The sequence below is a fragment of the Zootoca vivipara genome, chromosome 10 (genome assembly GCF_963506605.1).
Source record: "Zootoca vivipara chromosome 10, rZooViv1.1, whole genome shotgun sequence".
NCBI classification, from domain to species: Eukaryota; Metazoa; Chordata; class Lepidosauria; order Squamata; family Lacertidae; genus Zootoca; species Zootoca vivipara.
In genome coordinates, this window is record NC_083285.1 from 67,315,535 (window position 1) to 67,336,946 (window position 21,412).

A 21,412-nucleotide genomic window follows, 5' to 3' on the forward strand; every position below is an offset into this window, starting at 1 on the left:
AGAGGTCCGCGTAGCTTTCACTTCCGGTTCCCGTGGACAGTCCTCCATGTGCGGGGCAAGAGTGGTGGAAGCGCGTAGGGATCCCTTGCGCATTGATCGGCTTTAAGGAGTTAAATGAAGCAGGTATGCCGATTTCCCCCCAGGCAGGCGGCATTTGTATTCAAGCAGGCTTCTAATACCTTGTCGCTTTTAAATATTATGTCGTGTTTTCTTTTCCCAATGGTGGTTCGCTTCTGGCAGTTCTGTGTTCTGAATATCGTCGTAATTTATTCCTCAACTTGCATGTTTGTGCTTTGGGCTTTTTCTCCGCTGTGTCCCCTCCCCCTTTTCTTCTATAAATCACACACGCACACACCCCAACACTGTTGGCAGGAGGACAACATGAACGTGCAAATATTTGCAAATGGGAACCGCAACAAAATGTTGCAACAGGGGACAAGTTGCGCCTTGCTCCTCTGCAGGGTTTCCGCTTATCATCCAGGATACCCCTTTCCGTTTTCTGACACCCAAGAGTCAATGCGCATTTTGTGCCCGCTGGCATTGCCACTCGCTCCTGCTCCCAAGTCCTCTTGCAAACTTTAAGGGTTCCCCCAAACCTGCTGAGAAGTCCTTTCTTGTGTGCAGGTGGTGCTGTTTTGGCTACACAACAATCTGTGACACAGGTAACGTTCGCCAGGATCGTCAGTGATTTTTACGCTCCCTGGATAAGCCTGTTTGTGTCATCGTGTTATGATAGTTAAGCGTTTGTAAACCCCTTTGTGATTCGTTTGAATGAAAAGCGGCGTAGAAATGATACTGGATCAAATCAATCTATCAGCTGTTGAGAAGGATTCTGGGGTGGTGGAGTGTCTTTATAAAGCCAGGTAGTTGTAAGAGTGCAACTCAGAGGGTAGCCAGATGCAGAAGAGAAGACAGGGCTTCTGCACCTTTAATAGCTATAAAAAAGAGGGTAGCAAGCTATTAAAGGTGCAGAAGCCCTGTCGTCTCCCTCATCCCGCTGCAGCCTATGCTGCCCTATTAGGGCACACAGCCCACTGCCCCACATATTATAATAATAATAATAATAATAATATAATTTATTATTTATACCCCGCCCATCTGGCTGGGTTTCCCCAGCCACTCTGGGCGGCTTCCAACAGAAGAATAAAATAATCGATTAAAGATTAAAAGCCTCCCTAAACAGGGCTGCCTTCAGATGTCTTCTAAAAATCTGGTAGCTGTTTTTCTCTTTGACACTTTATGGGAGGGTGTTCCACAGGGCAGGCGCCACTACCGAGAAAGCCCTCTGCCTGGTTCCCTGTAACTTGGCTTCTTGCAACGAGGGAACCGCCAGAAGGCCCTCGGTGCTGGACCTCAGTGTCCAGGCAGAACGATGGGGGTGGAGACGCTCCTTCAGGTATACTGGGCCGAGGCCGTTTAGGGCTTTAAAGGTCAGCACCAACACTTTGAACTGTGCTCGGAAACGTACTGGGAGCCAATGTAGATCTTTCAGGACCGGTGTTATGTGGTCTCGGCGGCCGCTCCCAGTCACCAGTCTAGCTGCCGCATTCTGGATTAGTTGTAGTTTCCGGGTCACCTTCAAAGGTAGCCCCATGTAGAGCGCATTGCAGTAGTCCAAGCGGAAGATAACTAGAGCATGCACCACTCTGGCCGAGACAGTCTGCAGGCAGGTAGGGTCTCAGCCTGCGTACCAGATGGAGCTGATAGACAGCTGCCCTGGACACAGAAATGACCTGCACCTCCATGGAGAGCTGTGAGTCCAAAATGACTCCCAGGCTGCACACCTGGTCCTTCAGGGGCACAGTTGCCCCATTCAGGACCAGGGAGTCCCCCACACCCACCCTCCCCCTGTCCCCCCAAATCAGTACTTCTGTCTTGTCAGGATTCAACCTCAATCTGTTAGCCGCCATCCAACCTCCAACCGCCTCCAGGCACTCACACAGGACCTTCACCAGTTCTGGTTTGAAAGAGAGGTAGAGCTGGGTATCATCCGCATACTGATGAACACCCAGCCCAAACCCCCTGATGCCTCGCATCCAACCTTCTCAGAGGGTGGCTCTGGCTGGCACCTTCCGTAGCCTTGGTATTCATAGACTCATAGAATTGGAGAGTTGAAAGGCTCGTCTAGTCCAACCCTCTGCAGTATAGGAACTTTTTGCCCAGCAAACCCCAGCCCTGAGCTTAAGAGTCTACCAACTGAGCTGTCTTGTGAGCCCCTCTTGCAGAACTCGGCAGGGAGGAGGATGGGGACAAACCTAGAATTGACAGCTTTCTATCCTGCAAAGCAAAGGGACACGGGTGGCGCTGTGGGTTAAACCACAGAGCCTAGGGCTTGCCGATCCGAAGGTCGGCGGTTCGAATCCCCGTGACGGGGTGAGCTCCCGTTGCTCGGTCCCAGCTCCTGCCAACCTAGCAGTTCGAAAGCACATCAAAATGCAAGTAGATAAATAGGTACCGCTTCAAGCGGGAAGGTAAACGGCGTTTCCGTGCGCTGCTCTGGTTCGCCAGAAGCGGCTTTGTCATGCTGGCCACATGACCTGGAAGCTGTACGCCGGCTCCCTCGGCCAATAACGCGAGATGAGCGCCGCAACCCCAGAGTCAGACACGACTGGACCTAATGGTCAGGGGTCCCTTTACCCTTTACTGTACCTATCCTGCAAAGCACATGCTCTGTTGCTGAGTTTGGAGGGGGTAATTGGGGAAATACTTATTTCCCTTTTTCAACAACTGAAGTAACAGGTAGACACTTGACTCAACAGGTGGAGCCTCTCTTATGATTTCCCCCCCTTGCTTCCTGTTTTTAGGCCACGGGGCGAAAACACCATGGAGACGTAGAGCTTTGCCATGTCTTTCCCGACTCCAGATTCTTACTTGGAGCTGTAGTTTTCGCATCCGCTTCCAGCAATGGCTGAAGGCAACCTTCCTAGGTTGGTGAAGGAAGGGAAGCTCATCCTTCTGAAAGAAGAGGTTGCAAATGTTTGGGATGTGAAGAAGAGGCATTATGGGAAGTCAGCCGACACCCTGCTCCACTACGCAGCCCGGCACGGTCAGCTGATGATCCTCACTTACTTGGTCGAGACCTTAGAAATGGACATCGAAGTGTTTAACAGCGATTACAAGCGACCCCTCCACGAAGCAGCCTCCATGGGTCATAGGGACTGTGTCTTGTACCTGCTGAACAAAGGAGCTACTGTCGATTGCTTGAAGAAAGCAGACTGGTATGTTGCCGTCAGATTTTTTTGCGGAGGGTGGGGTCTTTGGTTGTAACTTGGGTCGTATTTAGCATTGGCAACAAAATCGTAGAGTTGGAAGGAACATTGAATCGTAGAGTTGGAAGGAACATTGTTTAGAGAAGCTTTTAATATTTGATGGATTTCTGTATTTTAATATTTTGTTGGAAGCTGTCCAGAGTGGCTGGGGGAACCCGGCCAGATGGGCGGGGTATAAATAATAAATTATTATTATTATTATTATTATTATTATTATTATTATTATTATTATTATTATTGAAATTCTAGTCTAACCCCCTGCAATGCAGGAATCTCAACTAACGCATCCATGACAGATGGCCATCCAACCTCCAAGGAAGGAGAGTCCCGTCTCCACTTCTCCAAGCTAAATATACCCAACTCCCTCAACCGTTCCTCATCAGGCTTGGTTTCCAGGCCCCCGATCATCTTGGTTGCTCTCCTTTGCACATGTTCGAGCTTCTCAACATCCTTCTTAAATTGCGGTGCCCAAAATTGGACACAGTATTCCAGGTGTGGTCTGACCAAGGCAGAATAGAGTGGTACTATTACTTTCCTTGATCTGGACACTAGACTTCTGTTAGTGGAGCCCTGAATAGCATTAGCCTCTCTTTTGCGGCTGCATCACACTTTGGACTCATATTACACTTGTGGTCCACTAAGACCCCTAGATCCTTTCACATGTGCTACTGGCAATTCATCTTATATTTGTGGACCTGGTTCTTCCTGCCTAAGTGCAGAACCTGACATTTGTCCCTATTGAAATCCATGTTGTTAGCTAGGCCCCAGTTTTCCAATCTTGTCACTGTCGTTTTGAAACCCGATTCTGTCATCTGCCCCTCCCAGGTTCGTGTCATCCACAGATTTGACACACATCCCTCATATTCCTTTATCCAAGCTGTTTATAAAGACATTGAACAACAACGGGCCCTGGGCAGATCCTAACTGCAGCACCAAACTTGTCACTTTTTTCCAGGATGAAAAAGGGTGCAGTGTTGAATGCTCCTGTTCAGGGTCCCAACCAGCCAGACATGCTCTTTTCCTGGAATCTCTATTCCAGTGTTTCTCAACCAGTGTGCCTCCAGATGTTTTGGGACTACAACTCCCATCATTTCTGACCACTGGTCTTGCTAGCTAGGGATGATGGGAGTTGTAGTCCCAAAACATCTGGAGGCACACTGGTTGAGAAACACTGCTCTATTCCACTGCCCTTAGCAGCCAATCAGCATTTTGTGCCCACTAAGCATTCTTTGGGGCTTTGTCTTCTTAGGGCAGCCTTCCTGAAAGCTGCTAATCTCCCAGGTGTTTTGTTGACTACTTAAAAAAGACAAGTAACAGCCAGACTAGATGTTTGTGTGTGACTTGATTTCCCAGACTCCTCAGGATGATAATAATAATAATAATAATAATAATAATAATAATAATAATAATAATGAATTCTATTATTTATACCCAGGCACTCTGGGCAGCTTTCAACAGAACATTAAAAACAGAATAAAACTTCAAACATTAAAAACTTCCTTAAACAGGACTGTCTTGAGATGTCTTCTAAAAGTCAGATAGTTGTTTATTTCCTTGACATCATTCCACAGGGTAGGCGCCACCACCGAGAAGGCCCTCTGCCTGGTTCCCTGTAACCTCACTTCTCGCAGGCAAGGGAACTGCCAGAAGGCCCTCAGAGCTGGACCTCAGTGTCCGGGCAAGACGATGGGGGTGGAGATGCTCCTTCAGGTATACTGGGCCGAGGCCTTTTAGGGCTTTAAAGATCAGCACCAACACTTTGCATTGTACTCAGAAATGTACTAGGAGCCAATGTAGGTCTTTCAGGAATGGTGTTATATGGTTTCGGTGACCACTCCCAGTCACCAGTCTAGCTTATATTTGTGGACCTGGTTCTTCCTGCCTAAGTGCAGAACCTGACATTTGTCCCTATTGAAATCCATGTTGTTAGCTAGGCCCCAGTTTTCCAATCTTGTCACTGTCGTTTTGAAACCCGATTCTGTCATCTGCCCCTCCCAGGTTCGTGTCATCCACAGATTTGACACACATCCCTCATATTCCTTTATCCAAGCTGTTTATAAAGACATTGAACAACAACGGGCCCTGGGCAGATCCTAACTGCAGCACCAAACTTGTCACTTTTTTCCAGGATGAAAAAGGGTGCAGTGTTGAATGCTCCTGTTCAGGGTCCCAACCAGCCAGACATGCTCTTTTCCTGGAATCTCTATTCCAGTGTTTCTCAACCAGTGTGCCTCCAGATGTTTTGGGACTACAACTCCCATCATTTCTGACCACTGGTCTTGCTAGCTAGGGATGATGGGAGTTGTAGTCCCAAAACATCTGGAGGCACACTGGTTGAGAAACACTGCTCTATTCCACTGCCCTTAGCAGCCAATCAGCATTTTGTGCCCACTAAGCATTCTTTGGGGCTTTGTCTTCTTAGGGCAGCCTTCCTGAAAGCTGCTAATCTCCCAGGTGTTTTGTTGACTACTTAAAAAAGACAAGTAACAGCCAGACTAGATGTTTGTGTGTGACTTGATTTCCCAGACTCCTCAGGATGATAATAATAATAATAATAATAATAATAATAATAATAATAATAATGAATTCTATTATTTATACCCAGGCACTCTGGGCAGCTTTCAACAGAACATTAAAAACAGAATAAAACTTCAAACATTAAAAACTTCCTTAAACAGGACTGTCTTGAGATGTCTTCTAAAAGTCAGATAGTTGTTTATTTCCTTGACATCATTCCACAGGGTAGGCGCCACCACCGAGAAGGCCCTCTGCCTGGTTCCCTGTAACCTCACTTCTCGCAGGCAAGGGAACTGCCAGAAGGCCCTCAGAGCTGGACCTCAGTGTCCGGGCAAGACGATGGGGGTGGAGATGCTCCTTCAGGTATACTGGGCCGAGGCCTTTTAGGGCTTTAAAGATCAGCACCAACACTTTGCATTGTACTCAGAAATGTACTAGGAGCCAATGTAGGTCTTTCAGGAATGGTGTTATATGGTTTCGGTGACCACTCCCAGTCACCAGTCTAGCTGTCCCATTCTGGATTAATTGCAGTTTCCAGGTCACCTTCAAAGGTAGCCCCACGTAGAGCACATTGCAGTAGTCCAAGCGAGAGATAACTAGAGCATGCACCACTCTGGCAAGACAGTCCGTGGGCAGGTAGGATCTCAGCCTGCGTACCAGATGGAGCTGGTAGACAGCTGCCCTGGACACAGAATTGACCTGCGCCTCCATGGACAGCTGTGAGTCCAAAATGACTCCCAGGCTGCGCACCTGGTCCTTCAGGGGCACAGTTGCCCCATTCAGGACCAGGGAGTCCCCCACACCCGTCCCCCAAAAACAGTACTTCTGTCTTGTCAGGATTCAACCTCAATCTGTTAGCCGCCATCCATCCTCCAACCGCCTCCTGGATTTAAAATCTTTTACTGACTGGCGCCAAGGCTGGCTCTAGAATAGTGAATGCTCTCTCCTATGAATTGGGGGAGGGGGTGTTTCTGTCTTTGATAATAAATTGTGTCTCCCTCCTGTCCCTGTCCTGGACTTTTAGGACTCCCCTCATGATGGCTTGTACCAGAAGGAATCTAGAAGTCATTCAGGATCTCATCGACCACGGAGCAAATCCATTATTGAAGAACAAAGATGGCTGGAGCTGTTTCCATATTGCCAGCCGAGAGGGGGATCCTGAGGTCATCCGGTACCTCCTGGATGTCTCTCCAACCATTTGGGACACGGAAAGCAAAATCAAGAGGACTCCCCTACACACAGCAGGTGAGTTATGGTGTCCGCTTGCAGGCGTACAGTTGATGCGTCACCTTGGCCATAAGCGGAGGGTGTCTGTTTCCGTGGGACTGTAATCCCACCATTTGAGGTCAAAAGATAGCAAAAGCCCTTGGTCTTTCCCTAGTTGTATTATCAGAAGCTTTTGATTGGGAACTGCTGACCCCTGTCGTGCTCCAACCGGGTTACTCCTCTTCCAAATAGGATCTGGCAGGGGATGATCTGGAGTCCCCAGAAAGTCCAAAACTTGCAAGATACAGTCGCACCTCGGAAGTCGAACGGAATCCATTCCGGAAGTCCATTCGACTTCCAAAAGGTTCGGAAACCAAGGCGCGGCTTCCCATAGAAAGTAATGCAAAATGGATTAATCCCTTCCAGACTTTGAAAAACAACCCCTAAAACAGCAGTTTAACATGAATTTTACTATCTAACGAGACCATTGGTCCACAAAATGAAAGCAATAAACTATGTACTGCAGTCACACACACAATCAATCAATCAGTAGCTGAACTGGGTTCCACACAGTCACAAAAACTAAACAAAAAAGCCACAAAAACACATAATAATAATAATAATAATTAATAATAAATAAATAAATAAATTTTGTTTATACCCCGCCCTCCCCAGTCGAAACAGCAAAAATAGCAGAAGCAGACAGACCTCAGCGTAACATTCAAAATGGAAGCACAACACTCAGAGCACGTTCTGCTTCTGGAAAATGTCCGCAAACCGGAACACTTACTTCTGGGTGTGCAGTGTTTGGGTTCCAAGTTGTTTGAGTACCAAGGCGTTTGAGAACCAAGGTGCCACTGTACGGTTGTACCTTGGAAGTCAAACGGAATCCATTCCGGAAGTCCGCTCGACTTCCAAAACGTTCGGGAACCAAGGCTCGGCTTCCGATTGGCTGCAGGAAGTTCCTGCAGCCAATCGGAAGCTGCGACGGACTTAGGTTCTAAAGAACACTCCCTTCCGGGTTTGCGACGTTCGGGAGCCAAAACATTCGACCGGCAAGGCATTAGACTTCTGTATTGTGGACTCTGCTCACTTCGACATCTTCTGCTCACTTTTCCTTTTAGTGTGTGGCAAAATCGGAGGCTGGAGGTGAGTACAGAGGTTATCTCCAGATAACTGACTGTCTACAGAGGTCCTTGACAAATACAGTGGAACCTTGGTTCTTGAACAGCTTAGTTGACAAACAAATCTGCTCCTGAATGCCAGAAACCCAGAAGTAAGTATTCCAGTTTTCAAACGTTTTTTGGAAGACAAACATCCTTCTGTTTGAGTGCAGGAAGCTCTTGCAGCCAATCAGAAGCCGTGCCTTGGTTTTCAAACGGTTTCGGGAGTCGAAGGGTTTAAGTTCGAGAGCCAAGGCTCCTCTGTAGATACTAATATCAACCAGTGCGATTTTTCTATAAAAAGAGGTACCGGAACTCGCCATGAACCTTGTTCTCTTGTTCTCTTACGATGGCAAAGGCGCCCACCTGGGAGGTGCCAGAACTGAATTCCGGCAAGTTCCGGCTGGGCAAAAAAGCCCAAATATCAACTATGGGGATTAGGGTGATGACTTGTTTACAACCTCATTTCCCTGTATCATAATTTGATGAGCTTTCCTTAAAGATTAGATAAAATCTTACTTTCAAAGAGATTTGATTTAAAAAAATCACGCACAAAATGATTTAAAAAATTTTATTCATCAGTTTTTTTACCATTTTTGAAGTCACTATAAAATTGAACCCAAGCTTTAGAGTAGGGGTCCCCAAACTAAGGCCTGGGGGCCGCATGCGGCCCAATCGCCTTCTAAATCCAGCCCGCGGACAGTCCGAGAATCAGCATGTTTTTACATGAATAGAATGTGTCCTTTTATTTAAAATGCATCTCTGGTTCTTGTGGGGCCCGCCTGGTGTTTTTTACATGAGTAGAATGTGTCCTTTTATTTAAAATGCATCTTTGGGTTATTTGTGGGGCATAAGAATTTGTTCATTTTTTTCCCTTCAAAATATAGTCCGGTCCCCCACAAGGTCTGAGGGGCAGTGGACCGGCCCCCTGCTGAAAAAGTTTGCTGACCCCTGCTTTAGAGTCACATATATACAACATTATATCATCATCATCAAACACAGAAGGAAGCTTTTTTAGCTGCAGTAACAGTATAGACGCCGCTAGAGGACGATGTTTTGCTACCTCTCCTGTAGGTTCTTTCCCCAGCATGTCCGGCAGGGTCTGCTGGCTGAGTTTTGAGGTCCCAAAAAGGGGCTTTTACCTTGCGCAGGTGTGACATTTGTATACCCTATGTGGCTAAGAACACTCCCCATTGTGGTATGTGGTGTTGTGTCCAAAGTTGATACGAAATATATATAGAATTGTTAATACAATTTTATGAAATGGTAAAACGGCATGCAAAAATGTTAAAAACGGTTTGTGCGTAACCTTTTTAAATATTTCAATGGAATATACCTCATTTTAGTCATTAATAGGCAAAAGTTCATCCACTTGTGCTACAGGAAATAATTTTTGAGAGAAAAAATGAAAAAGTCATCACCCTAATGGGGATTTTAATATGTGACCAAAAATAGTAAGGGAAGATTTACTAGCCAAGGGTGATGGGAATCATAGTCTAAAAACATCTGGAGGTCACCAGGTTGGGGAAGTCTGGTATCTATCGTCAAACCCAACTTTGATAAATCCCCTCTTTGTCACACAGCAATGCATGGACGCCTGGAGGTAGTGAAAATGCTCCTTGAACGGTAAGCAGACTTCCTGTCTTTCCCATAGGAAAAATATTTGTTTTATTGCTATAATGGCCATTTTTTTCCAAGGAGCTCAAGGTGTAGTAGATGGTTCTCATTTCATCCTCTCAGCAACCCTGCAAGGTAGGTTAGGCTAAGAGATGGCAACTGGCACAGGGTCACCCAGTGAGCTTCATGGCCGAGGGGGGATTCGAACTCGGCATCTTGTTGGCCACTTTGAGAACAGGAGCCTGGACTTAGATGGGCCTCCTTTGGCCTGATCCAGCAGGCTCTTCTCAGGTCCTTGTGACAAACAAACAAACAAACAAACAAAGGAGTGAGACGGGAGCACAGGGTTGCCACCTGATTTTTAGCAGGAAGGCTCCTGGCCCTTTTGGTGGCTGTTTAAGAGGTAGAAAAATACAAGGACAACTGAATCTTGCATGCTGGGGCTGGCCAAGATTGTATGTGGTCCTCAGGTCCAAAAAATGTGAGCCCCCACTACACCCAAAAAATTGAGAGCCAGCACTTCTCAGTTTTAAACTGAATTTTGAGCTAGGTTTTGTCTTTGTTTTTTTTAAATTAATTGGATATGATTTTTTATTGTTTTACCCTGAATTTCCATATGGTTGTGCAGCAGATTAAAGAATAAATTGCACACACACCCCAAAAATCCCCTCCAATTCTCTGGGTTAGTCCTTTACTTTGCTCTAGCCCCAAGGTTCCCAAACCTTTTCGGGCCACTGGCCCCTTACTTCCACAAACTCATCCCCAGTGCCTACCCTATTAAAAAACAACCTATAAAACCCCATATATATATCTAGATCTAGATATAGATATAGATATATATATATATATTCCACTAAGAAAGATATATCGTGAAGCTGAGGCTCCAAGACTTTGGCCACCTCATGAGAAGAGAAGACTCTCTGGGAAAGACCCTGATGTTGGGAAAGATGGAGGGCACTAGGAGAAGGGGACGACAGAGGACGAGATGGTTGGACAGTGTTCTCGAAGCTACGAACATGAGTCTGACCAAACTGCGGGAGGCAGTGCAAGACAGGAGTGCCTGGCGTGCTCTGGTCCATGGGGTCACAAAGAGTTGGACACGACTAAACAACAACAAGAAAGATAATAACACGATAAAATTCAAAACAGTGACAATTAATTGCACGTTTACTCAAAACCCAACTGAAACTATTTAGTTGAATTAATTCAACAAAATTAACCAGCCTGGTCCAGGGATTCCAGCTTTTCACAGTCTGATACTCATTTGCACACTCCTTTGTGTCAGAGGCGGAACTAGGTGCTCTGGCACCCGGAGCAGCATTCACCTGGGGGGCGGGTTGTGGTGTAGTGTTTAAGAGCAGTGAACCAGGTTTGCATCTCCGCTCCTCCACCTGCAGCTGCTGGGTGACCTTGGGCTAGTCACACTTCTCTGAAGTCTCTCAGCCCCACCCACCTCACAGAGTGTTTGCTGGGGAGGAGGAAGGGAAAGGAGAACGTTAGCCGCTTTGAGACTCCTTCGGGTAGTGATAAAGCGGGATATCAAATCCAAACTCTTCTTCTTCTTCTAGCCGCTCACACCCCTGGTGTTCTGGCCGCTGTGCACGTCCTGAAGGGTGTGTCCGCTGCCATGAGACTCCCGGGGGGGTGCGCACCTGCGGCACCCAGGGGACGCCGCCAGCGGCGAGCGGCGGCAGGGGGGGCAGTGTGGCGATGTCAAACACACACACCCCAGGATGGCACCTGGGGCGGACTGCCCCAACCGCACCCACCTTTCTCCGCCTCTGCTTTGCGTGTGATACCACCCCCAGGTAATCCCCCGGCCCCCACTAGGGAACAATGCCTTCCGGAACCACTGCTCTAGCTTGTCTTTCTTGTGCTTAATCCTAAGGTGCCACTATCGACCCGACAGCAGGGACAAATGTGGCGTCACACCTTTTATGGACGCGATACAACACGGCCACCTTGGCATCGCGCAGCTGCTTCTAGAGAAACATAAGGTACGTGCAAACGGTGTGGGTGTTGTGTCCTAAAAATGCAAAAGAGTTGGATGAGGCGAATGCATCTTGATTTCTTTTATCTGCTATCAAGGTTTGTTTTGTGGCTCTATATCCAGTGCTTTTTTCGGGGGGGGGGTACGCAGGGGTACACATACCCCTAAACATTTTGTGAATCTAAGTTTGGCCTCATTGAGGGGCAGTATTTCAATATGAGTAGGAAAATGAGAGTACCCCTAAACATTTTTAAAGAAAAAAAGCACTGTCTGCATCAACCGAAGGTGTGACTTCTCAGAACGGCTCTCCCCCAACCTGGCGCCTTCCATCTATTTTGGACTACAACTCCCATCAACGCTTTGCCGACACAGCTGCAGTTTAAGCTCTCTGAGAGCTGTTAGGAGACCCCCGATCTCCCTCCTAGAAGTAAAAATTCCAAAATTCCCTGTAAAGAGGAATGGACTGTTATAACGCACTGTGGGAATTGTAGCCTTGGGAGAGGCATCTCCTAACAACTCTCAGCACCCTAATAATAGAATCATAGTTGGAAGAGACCACAAGGGCCATCCAGTCCAACCCCCTGCCAAGCAGGAAACACCATCAAAGCATTCTTGACATATGCCTGTCAAGCCTCTGCTTAAAGACCTCCAAAGAAGGAGACTCCACCACACTCCTTGGTAGCAAATTCCACTGTCGAACAGCTCTTACTGTCAGGAAGTTCTTCCTAATGTTTAGGTGGAATCTTCTTTCTTGTAGTTTGAATCCATTGCTCCGTGTCCGCTTCTCTGGAGCAGCAGAAAACAATCTCCCTCCTCCATATGACATCCTTTCATATATTTGAACATGGCTATCATATCACCCCTTAACCTTCTCTTCTCCAGGCTAAACATACCCAGCTCCCTAAGCCGTTCCTCATAAGGCATTGTTTCCAGGCCTTTGACCATTTTGGTTGCCCTTCTCTGGACACGTTCCAGTTTGTCAGTATCCTTCTTGATGAATAAATAATAATAATAATAATAATAATAATAATAATAATAATAATATTTTTATTTATACCCCGCCCATCTGGCTGAGCTTCCCCAGCCACTCTGGGCAGCTCCCAATCAAGTGATAAAAACAATACAGCATTAAATAGTAAAAACTTCCCTGAACAGGGCTGCCTTCAGATGTCTTTTAAAAATAGGATAGCTGCTTATTTCCTTGACATCTGATGGGAGGGCGTTCCACAGAGCGGGCGCCACTACCGAGAAGTCCCTCTATCTGGCAAACAGGATCCTTTGGGGGGAGAATCTGTTTAAAACAGGAAAGCAATGCTTTAAACCAGGCACCCCCAAACTGCAGCCCTCCAGATGTTTTGGCCTACAACTCCCATGATCCCTAGCTAACAACTCCCATGATCCCTAGCTAACAGGACCAGTGGTCAGGGATGATGAAAATTGTAGTCCAAAACATCTGGAGGGCCAAAGTTTGGGGGTGCCTGCTTTAAACCATGGGTAGGCAAACTAAGTGCTGGATCCGGTGCTGGATCCGGCCCAATGGTGCTGGATCCGGCCCAATCACCTTCTAAATCCGGCTCGCAAACGGTCTGGGAATCTATGTGTTTTTACAGGAGTAGAATGTGTGCTTTTATTTAAAATGCATCTCTAGGTTATTTGTGGGGCATAGGAATTTGTTCATTATTATTTTTTGAAATATAGTCCGGCCCCCCACAAGGTCTGAGGAACAGTGGACCGGCCCCCTGCTGAAAAAGTTTGCTGACCCCCTGCTTTAAACATCTGGCGCGGAGATGGCCTGTGATTCTGGCAGGTTGTGACTCCAGAGGGTTAGGCGGGATTCTCACCCAAGACTTTGCCTTTTTCACACCCTTAGACTTGCTACACTGCCCGGGACGCACTCGGCGCTCAGCCTCTGCACCAAGCCGCGGTCACAGCGCAGGATCCCGCCCTCCGGTTCCTTGTTTCAGATCTCGGCGTTGACGTCAATGCCAGAGCCACTTCGCTGCAGCTCACAGCCTTGCATTACGCTGCCAAGGTCAGTTTGTTTTTCTCCTTGGGAGTTTTCACTGAGGGGGCGGCTACTGTGCCTTCGAAGGCTGGTCTCCAGAGAGATGTCTCTCCTTTTCCCCCTATTTTATTTTATTCTTTGTTTTTTTGTTTTTTGATAACATTTTATTGATTTTCCAAAAATGACAAAATGAAAAGAAAAAACACGGGGGGGGGGGGAAATCATAACCAAATTAAACCATAATTTTTTGGGGCGTCAACTTCCCTCCACTCCCCCTCTTGGTTCCATTATAATATACTTGTTCATGCACGTCCATAAAACCTTATATACCTAACAATCCAATTTTGTTAAACCTTCATCTTATTACACGTGACTTTTAAATGTTATACCAACGCAAGAATCTATACACAAAGCTTTAAACATATGAACTGAACGGTTGCCTTTTTTTGTAATAATTTCCCGGCATCGTTCAGTAATTTATTTTGCCAATCTCCTCCTTTATCTATTGTATTTTATTCTTTGGTAGATGTACAGAAAGAGAGTCACATACCAATAAATAAATTTTTAGAAAGGGGAAAAATTAGACACGGATGCACGAAGCGTTTTTTTAAAAACAAACCAAGACTTCTTGTGTTCCGCTCTGCTTCCCCTTTCTTTTTCTTTTTTTTAAAGTTTTATTTATTTATTTTTAAATTTATTTTGACAAAGTAATGATCATAAATAAATAAGAATAAAAATGTGCACCCCACCACTGAGACCATTCCATTGCGACTATCCAGCCTCCCAAAATTTCAACACCTCTTGCGATGGTTTCACCCATTTCCGTTTTAACAGTACAAATTCTAAAAGAGACAATGCATGAATTTTTGTATACTAAGAAATCTTCAATTTTTTTAAAAAAAATACACCCTCCATTATCTCCCCAAAATCCTTTCTCCTGCACATTCCCCGTCTTACCTTAATGGCACATGTTCATTTATCATTAATAGCTATTATCCCACACCTCTTTATAACATTCTTCCGTTTTACTGTGTTCCTCCTAAAATAAGACACTGTCTCATATTTATCGTACTCCAGAAAATAAGCCTATGGCTTATTTTTTTTGGGTGTCTTATTTTTTTTATTACTGGTAAGTACTGTATGGTACTCCTCCTGCCATGGCCGGCGTTGCTAGGGGCGTCCTCCTTCCTCCTCCTGCTGGCTCCCGGAGGCCCAGGGCGCTCCACGCAGCGCTGCTGGGCACTTTGTCGGCGCTTCAGCAGCAGGGTCCCACTGGCTCAGGTCACTCGGCGGACTCGCTCCATGCGGCGCCAACCTGGCAAGCATCCTCCTCTTCCTGCCGCGGCTCAGCGCCCGGAGCTGGCTGCTGCTGCTGAAGCACCAACAAAGTGCCCAGCAGCGCGCACCACGTGGAGCCCCGAGCCAGCGGGACCCAACTGAAGCGCCGACAAAGCGCCCAGCAGCGCCACGCAGAGCACCCCGAGCCGCAGCAGGATGAGGAGGCGGATTCAAAGTGCTACAGAGCACTGCTGGGTCCCGCTGGCTCGGGGCGCTCTGCGTGGCGCTGCTGGGCGCATTGTCGGCGCTTCAGTGGGGCGTGCTGCTGGGTCCCGCTGGCTCGGAGCTCCACGTGGCGCGCGCTGCTGGGTGTTTTGGCGGGGCTGCAGCAGTGGCAGCATCCGGTTCCGGGCCCCAACCCGACAGGCCTCTTCCTTGGCGCCCTCCAGAACTGCGCCTAGCACTACGGCTTATTTACGGGGTATGTCTTATATTTTTTTCAACGCATGAAAATCCTGCCCTGGCTTATTTTATAGGTACGTCTTATTTTATGAGAAACAGGGTATATCCCGCTTGCCCTTGTTTCTCCTTTGAAACAGTGTCCCGCATCTGTGCAATGCTGTTGCACGGAATGGCATAGAATCGTAGCGTTGGAAGGGACTGCCAATGGTCATCTAGCCCAACCCTCTCTGCAATGCAGGACTCTTTTGCCCCACATGAGGTTCGAACCCGCGGCCTTGAGATTCAAGAGTCTCATGCTTTACTGATGGAGCCCTCCAGGTGTTAATGGGCAGGGATGATGGGAGTTGTGGTTAGCAACATCTGGAGGCCATCTGGAGTTTGTATTTTTTTGTTCTTGTTTTTAATCATGTCCTTTGTGTTTTCATAATGCATTTTTAGGCTGTGAACCACCCTGAGAACTGCAAATGAAGGGTGGCCTACAAATTTAATACAGTGGTACCTCGGTTTATGAACACAATTGGTTCCAGAAGTCTGTTCATAAACTGAAGCGTTCATAAACTGAAGCAAACTTTCCCATTGAAAGTAATGGAAAGTGAATTAATCCGTTCCAGATGGGTCCGCGGCGTTCGTAAACCGAAAGTTCATAAACCGAGGTGTTCATAAACCGAGGTTCCACTGTACTTCATTGGAAGGAGAAAAACAATCATTTCCGTAATAACAATTTAAACAATTTATTTAACTAAAACAGTAACATTATGGCATATGTATCCATGTTTGTTACTGGATGTGGTTAAACTTTTTTTTTTAATTAAAAAAACAAACAAACATACTGAGTTTCAGCACACATGAAAAACTTAAAACAAATCCTTATTTCCTGATAAATAGCCTTTGGTCTATAACGCAACTTAAATAGAAAACTATCTTGAGAAAGATTTTTCCCCAAAAAAAGCATTTTATTTTAAAAATCCAATTTAAATAAAAAGAAATCTGATTTAAATTTTAAAAACTTTCCCATTGAAAGTAATGGAAAGTGAATTAATCCGTTCCAGATGGGTCCGCGGCGTTCGTAAACCGAAAATTCGTAAACCGAGGTGTTCATAAACCGAGGTTCCACTGTAAATACTACTACTGTACTAATAATAATAATAATAATAATATAAGTTCCTCCACACCAGCTTTATTCCATTCTGCCCTCCTCTCCCTGCACAAAGATGCTCTATTGTTTCGCTCCTTTAAAACTAGGGAATTCTCTGCTCATTCCAATCCCCCGCCTCTTGTATGTCACTGGCTCCATTCTGGCTGCCCAGCGCTCAGCCCCTGAGCCTGCCATTAGAAAGAGCGATGCTGGCTAGCTGAGCAAAAGTGCATTAGATTTAGTGCCACACCTCGGGTTACAGACGCTTCAGGTTGTGCACCATGCCGAACCCAAAAGTACCGGAACAGGTTACTTCAGGGTTTCGGTGCTTTGGGCATACGCAGAAGCGCCGAATCACGACCCGCGCGTGCGGGGTCACAGACGTGTGTCCCGCATGGATCACGTTTGCAACCTGAGCGTCCACTGTACACAGCTAGGAAGCCAGCCTTTTATCTTCACGAGACTTAATTCTCTCAGCACCTCTTCAGCTGCCAGCACATGGCCAATGGTCGAGGATGATGGAAGCTGGAGTCCAGTAATATCAGGATAGCCACAGGTTTGCAGATCCCTGGCCTAGAGAAAGGTTCTGGTTCTGTTTGTTTTTTGCTGAGTGTGAAAGGTGTGTCTCTTCACTGACCATGCAGGAAGGACACGCAGGGACAATCGAGACTCTCCTGTTGCTTGGCGCTGATCTAAATGCAAAGGATGGGAAAAATCGTTCCGGTAAGACCCTTTCACGCTTTGTATTGGGATTACGCCGGGCATTGGCACGATCAGGCTACCAGTGGGGTGGATGGTGTATTAGGGGAGGGGTACTAGCTCTGATGGGGGACATGACAGGCGCCTTCTGGGGTCGTTTGTCCACCTTTGGGCCCCACCTTACACTTAGCTCTCACCTGTGCCTCCTGGAAGCAGTCAACATGCAATGAGGCGGAGGGAAAGTTCTTTTATATGTGGTGGACCTGTAAAAGGGTAAAAGAGTATTGGGGAATGATCCATAATGAATTGAAAAAAATGTTTAAAAGTACTTTAAAAAAAAAGAGAGAGCGCTCTTTTTGTTGGGGATAATTCAGACGGAAATTCCCAGGTGTTAATAAAGGTTATTTATGTACAGTGGAACCTCGGTTTACGACAGGCACCCCCAAACTTCGGCCCTCCAGATGTTTTGGACTACAATTCCCATCTTCCCTGACCACTTTTCCTGTTAGCTCGGGATCATGGGAGTTGTAGGCCAAAACATCTGGAGGGCCGCAATTTGGGGATGCCTGGTTTACGACTACCTCCGTTTATGGAAACCTCCGTTTACGAGGCATCGGATGTGCAGACGCGATCTGCGCAGCTCGCGCAGAAGCATGCCTTCGGCGAGCGAATGCCTCCACGGAACGGATTGTGTTTGCAAACCGAGGTACCACTGTATGCCACTACTGCGGCCCGTGTTCTGTTAGCCCCCAAATGGAAAACAAGGGAGGTCCCAACTAAAGAAGAATGGAAACTGAAGCTGACGGAATATGCACAGCTTGCAGACTTAACATATAGAATAAGAGAACACGAAGAACATACGTTTAGAGAAGATTGGAAAATGTTTATTGAATATATTGGGGGGAATTGTGTACACTTGAAAACGTTGGCAGCGTTAAGATAAATTCAACAGTGCAAATAAGTTTCGATGGATGTAATAATGGAGTACTGAATGGTTTAGTTTTTGTAAAATATGCAAGGATTTGTGATATGCAAAATGAACCATGGAAGAGAAGAAGGGGTCATTGATATTTTAAGGGTGTTTAAATGAGTATTCTAAATTGTAAAACAGAAAATTTAATAAAAATTGTGTGTGTGTGTGTGAAGCTGTCAGCATGCAACAGTGGCCACAAAACTGGGAAATGGCTTTGAGTGGCCAGCTAAACCAGGTGAGGGTAGCTGCTGTGTCTCAAACCCTCCGTGAGTTAGGGGCTTCCCCTGCCTTTAAAGACAGGACCAATAGTGATTGGATGGGTCCAGTGGTCAAGAAGGCGATTTCTGCTTTATTTTATTTATTTATTGCATTTTATATCCCACCCTTTTCTTCCAAGGAGCTCAAGGTGGTGTACAGTGGTACCTTGGGTTAAGTACTTAATTGGTTCCGAAAAGTACTTAATCCAGGTGGCGATAGCGCGCATGTGCAAAACGCCGATAGAGCACTTCTGCGCATGCGCGCATGGCAGAAGCCGGAAGTAAACACTTCCGGGTCCGCGGAGTACTTAAACTGAAAGTACTCAAACTGAAGCGTACTTAACCCGAGGTATGACTGTACGTGGTTCTCCGCCTCCTCGTTTCTTCCCTGCAACAACCCTGTGAGGTAGGCTATGCTGAGAGGCAGCGGCTGGCCAAAGGTCACCCAGTAAGTTTCCTGGCTGAGTGGGGACTTGAACCCTGGTCTCACCAACGCTTTAACCACGATACCTAACTGGCTTCCCATTGAACACTCATGCAGCTTAATCAACTGAAACTTAATCAACTGTAAACGCAGGCAGCTAAGCGAGGAAGAAGCCATGCCATCAGCGGCTGGCCACCAACCCCTTCCTGGCAATTCCCTTACGATTTTAAGTCTGCTTCTTCTCTTCCCACAGCCCTGCACCTGGCATGCTCAGGCCAGCATGCTGCATGTGTGCAAATTCTCCTGCAGGCGGGGTTGCGGGACTCCCCTGACAGTACCGGAACGCATGCACGGCAGCTTGCGAAGAAGCCAGCCCTCCTCCAAATTTTTGACAAAATCCCAGTGCCGTCTTGCCCTGTCCATCAGTAACGGAAGTCGCCTCCACCGGGACTACAAGCAGGGCCTTCTTTGCAGTGGCCCCTTGGCTTTGGAATCGAGATCAGTGAAGCTCCCATGAGTAGATGCTGGAGGATTCTGACGCAGAGACGGAAATTGCCAGTGGCCGCTTACTTGTGCAGAAAGAAAACCAGCCCTGTTGCTGTTTGCTGTTTTTAATCCACAAATGATGCTTTATATATTTATTTTTGTCGGAAGCTGAACCGCAGTGGAAGAGAAGCGACGCCATATGCGATGGATGCAAGTCGGAACAGAAATCAGTCTCTCCTTACATCCCTCGCGCCCATTCTCGGTTGCTTTGGGCTGCAGGTTGAGACATTCTCATCCCTTTGTATAAGTGTATCAGAATCTAAATCAGACCATTGGCCCATCTATCTCAGTATCATCCGCACCCTTTTAAAAAGCTGTTTGACAGCGGAATAGGATTTGACAAAAGGTGCTCTCTTCTTCACTGCAGGTTTTCAAACACCGGTCGGATTGCCATATGTTAAAGGTTTATTTAGCTGTGATTCCTGCATTGCAGGGAGTGGACTAGTTGTCTTCGAATTCTACAGTTCTGTGATTTCAAGTAAATAAGACCATTCATGCCCGGGCATCGCAGCTATGTTGGTCTTTGTTTCCCCCAATGCAGAAATCGCCCATATCCTCTAAACCAGTGATGGGCAACCTTTTGAGCTTGGTGCGTCAAAATTTGCCCAAAAACCGAGCATAACTCGGGTAGTGTGTCACTTCGAGAAAAAACCATAACTTCATGATACTTATAGTTTAAATAACAAAAATGTATAATTTATTTATTTTTGTCGGAAGCTGAACCGCAGTGGAAGAGAAGCGACGCCATATGCGATGGATGCAAGTCGGAACAGAAATCAGTCTCTCCTTACATCCCTCGCGCCCATTCTCGGTTGCTTTGGGCTGCAGGTTGAGACATTCTCATCCCTTTGTATAAGTGTATCAGAATCTAAATCAGACCATTGGCCCATCTATCTCAGTATCATCCGCACCCTTTTAAAAAGCTGTTTGACAGCGGAATAGGATTTGACAAAAGGTGCTCTCTTCTTCACTGCAGGTTTTCAAACACCGGTCGGATTGCCATATGTTAAAGGTTTATTTAGCTGTGATTCCTGCATTGCAGGGAGTGGACTAGTTGTCTTCGAATTCTACAGTTCTGTGATTTCAAGTAAATAAGACCATTCATGCCCGGGCATCGCAGCTATGTTGGTCTTTGTTTCCCCCAATGCAGAAATCGCCCATATCCTCTAAACCAGTGATGGGCAACCTTTTGAGCTTGGTGCGTCAAAATTCGCCCAAAAACCGAGCATAACTCGGGTAGTGTGTCACTTCGAGAAAAAACCATAACTTCATGATATTTATAGTTTAAATAACAAAAATGTATAATTGTAATATGTATATAACTGTATTTAATAAACCAAAAACTAATTATTTAACCAAACCAAAAACCCCTTATTTATCACAAAGTGCCCAGAGTTGTTGAGCTTTTGGGGGGAGCTGCTAACCAAAGTTTTGGAGATTTTTTTGGGGGGTGCAAAAGTTGCTTTGCTTTTTTGGGGGGATGCCCCAAAGCTGCTGTGCTTTTTGGGGGGCGGGGGGAAGAGAACAGAAATAAATGACGAATAATACCTTCGCTGGAACTAATATGCAGCACCAACATAGTCTGTCAAAGCGCCAGAAAAAAAGCACTGTAGTTGTTTAGTCGTTTAGTCGTGTCCGACTCTTCGTGACCCCATGGACCAGAGCACGCCAGGCACTCCTGTCTTGCACTGCCTCCCGCAGTTTGGTCAGACTCATGTTCGTAGCTTCGAGAACACTGTCCAACCATCTCGTCCTCTGTCGTCCCCTTCTCCTAGTGCCCTCCATCTTTCCCAACATCAAGGTCTTTTCCAAGGATTCTTCTCTTCTCATGAGGTGGCCAAAGTATTGGAGCCGCAGCTTCAGGATCTGTC

General features: G+C 46.5%; 1 protein-coding gene across 3 annotated transcripts; it reads left to right on the forward strand.

Annotated features, from left to right (window-relative positions):
* The first annotated feature begins 41 nt into the window (after window positions 1–41).
* Window positions 42–21,001, forward strand: ANKRD16 (ankyrin repeat domain 16). Of its 3 annotated transcripts, XM_060279237.1 has the most exons (8): window positions 42–123; window positions 2,805–3,218; window positions 6,811–7,031; window positions 9,739–9,781; window positions 11,661–11,769; window positions 13,633–13,794; window positions 17,287–17,365; window positions 19,249–21,001. In XM_060279237.1, the coding sequence occupies exons 2-8, from the start codon at window positions 2,905–2,907 to the stop codon at window positions 19,422–19,424; spliced, it is 1,104 nt and encodes a 367-aa protein (XP_060135220.1). In that variant the 5' UTR covers window positions 42–123; window positions 2,805–2,904; the 3' UTR covers window positions 19,425–21,001. The 3 variants fall into 3 exon arrangements, with proteins under 3 accessions (XP_060135220.1, XP_034984440.1, XP_034984441.1); XM_035128549.2 differs by having other exon boundaries at window positions 42–662; window positions 17,287–19,362; XM_035128550.2 differs by having other exon boundaries at window positions 17,287–19,362.
* The last annotated feature ends 411 nt before the right edge of the window (window positions 21,002–21,412 follow it).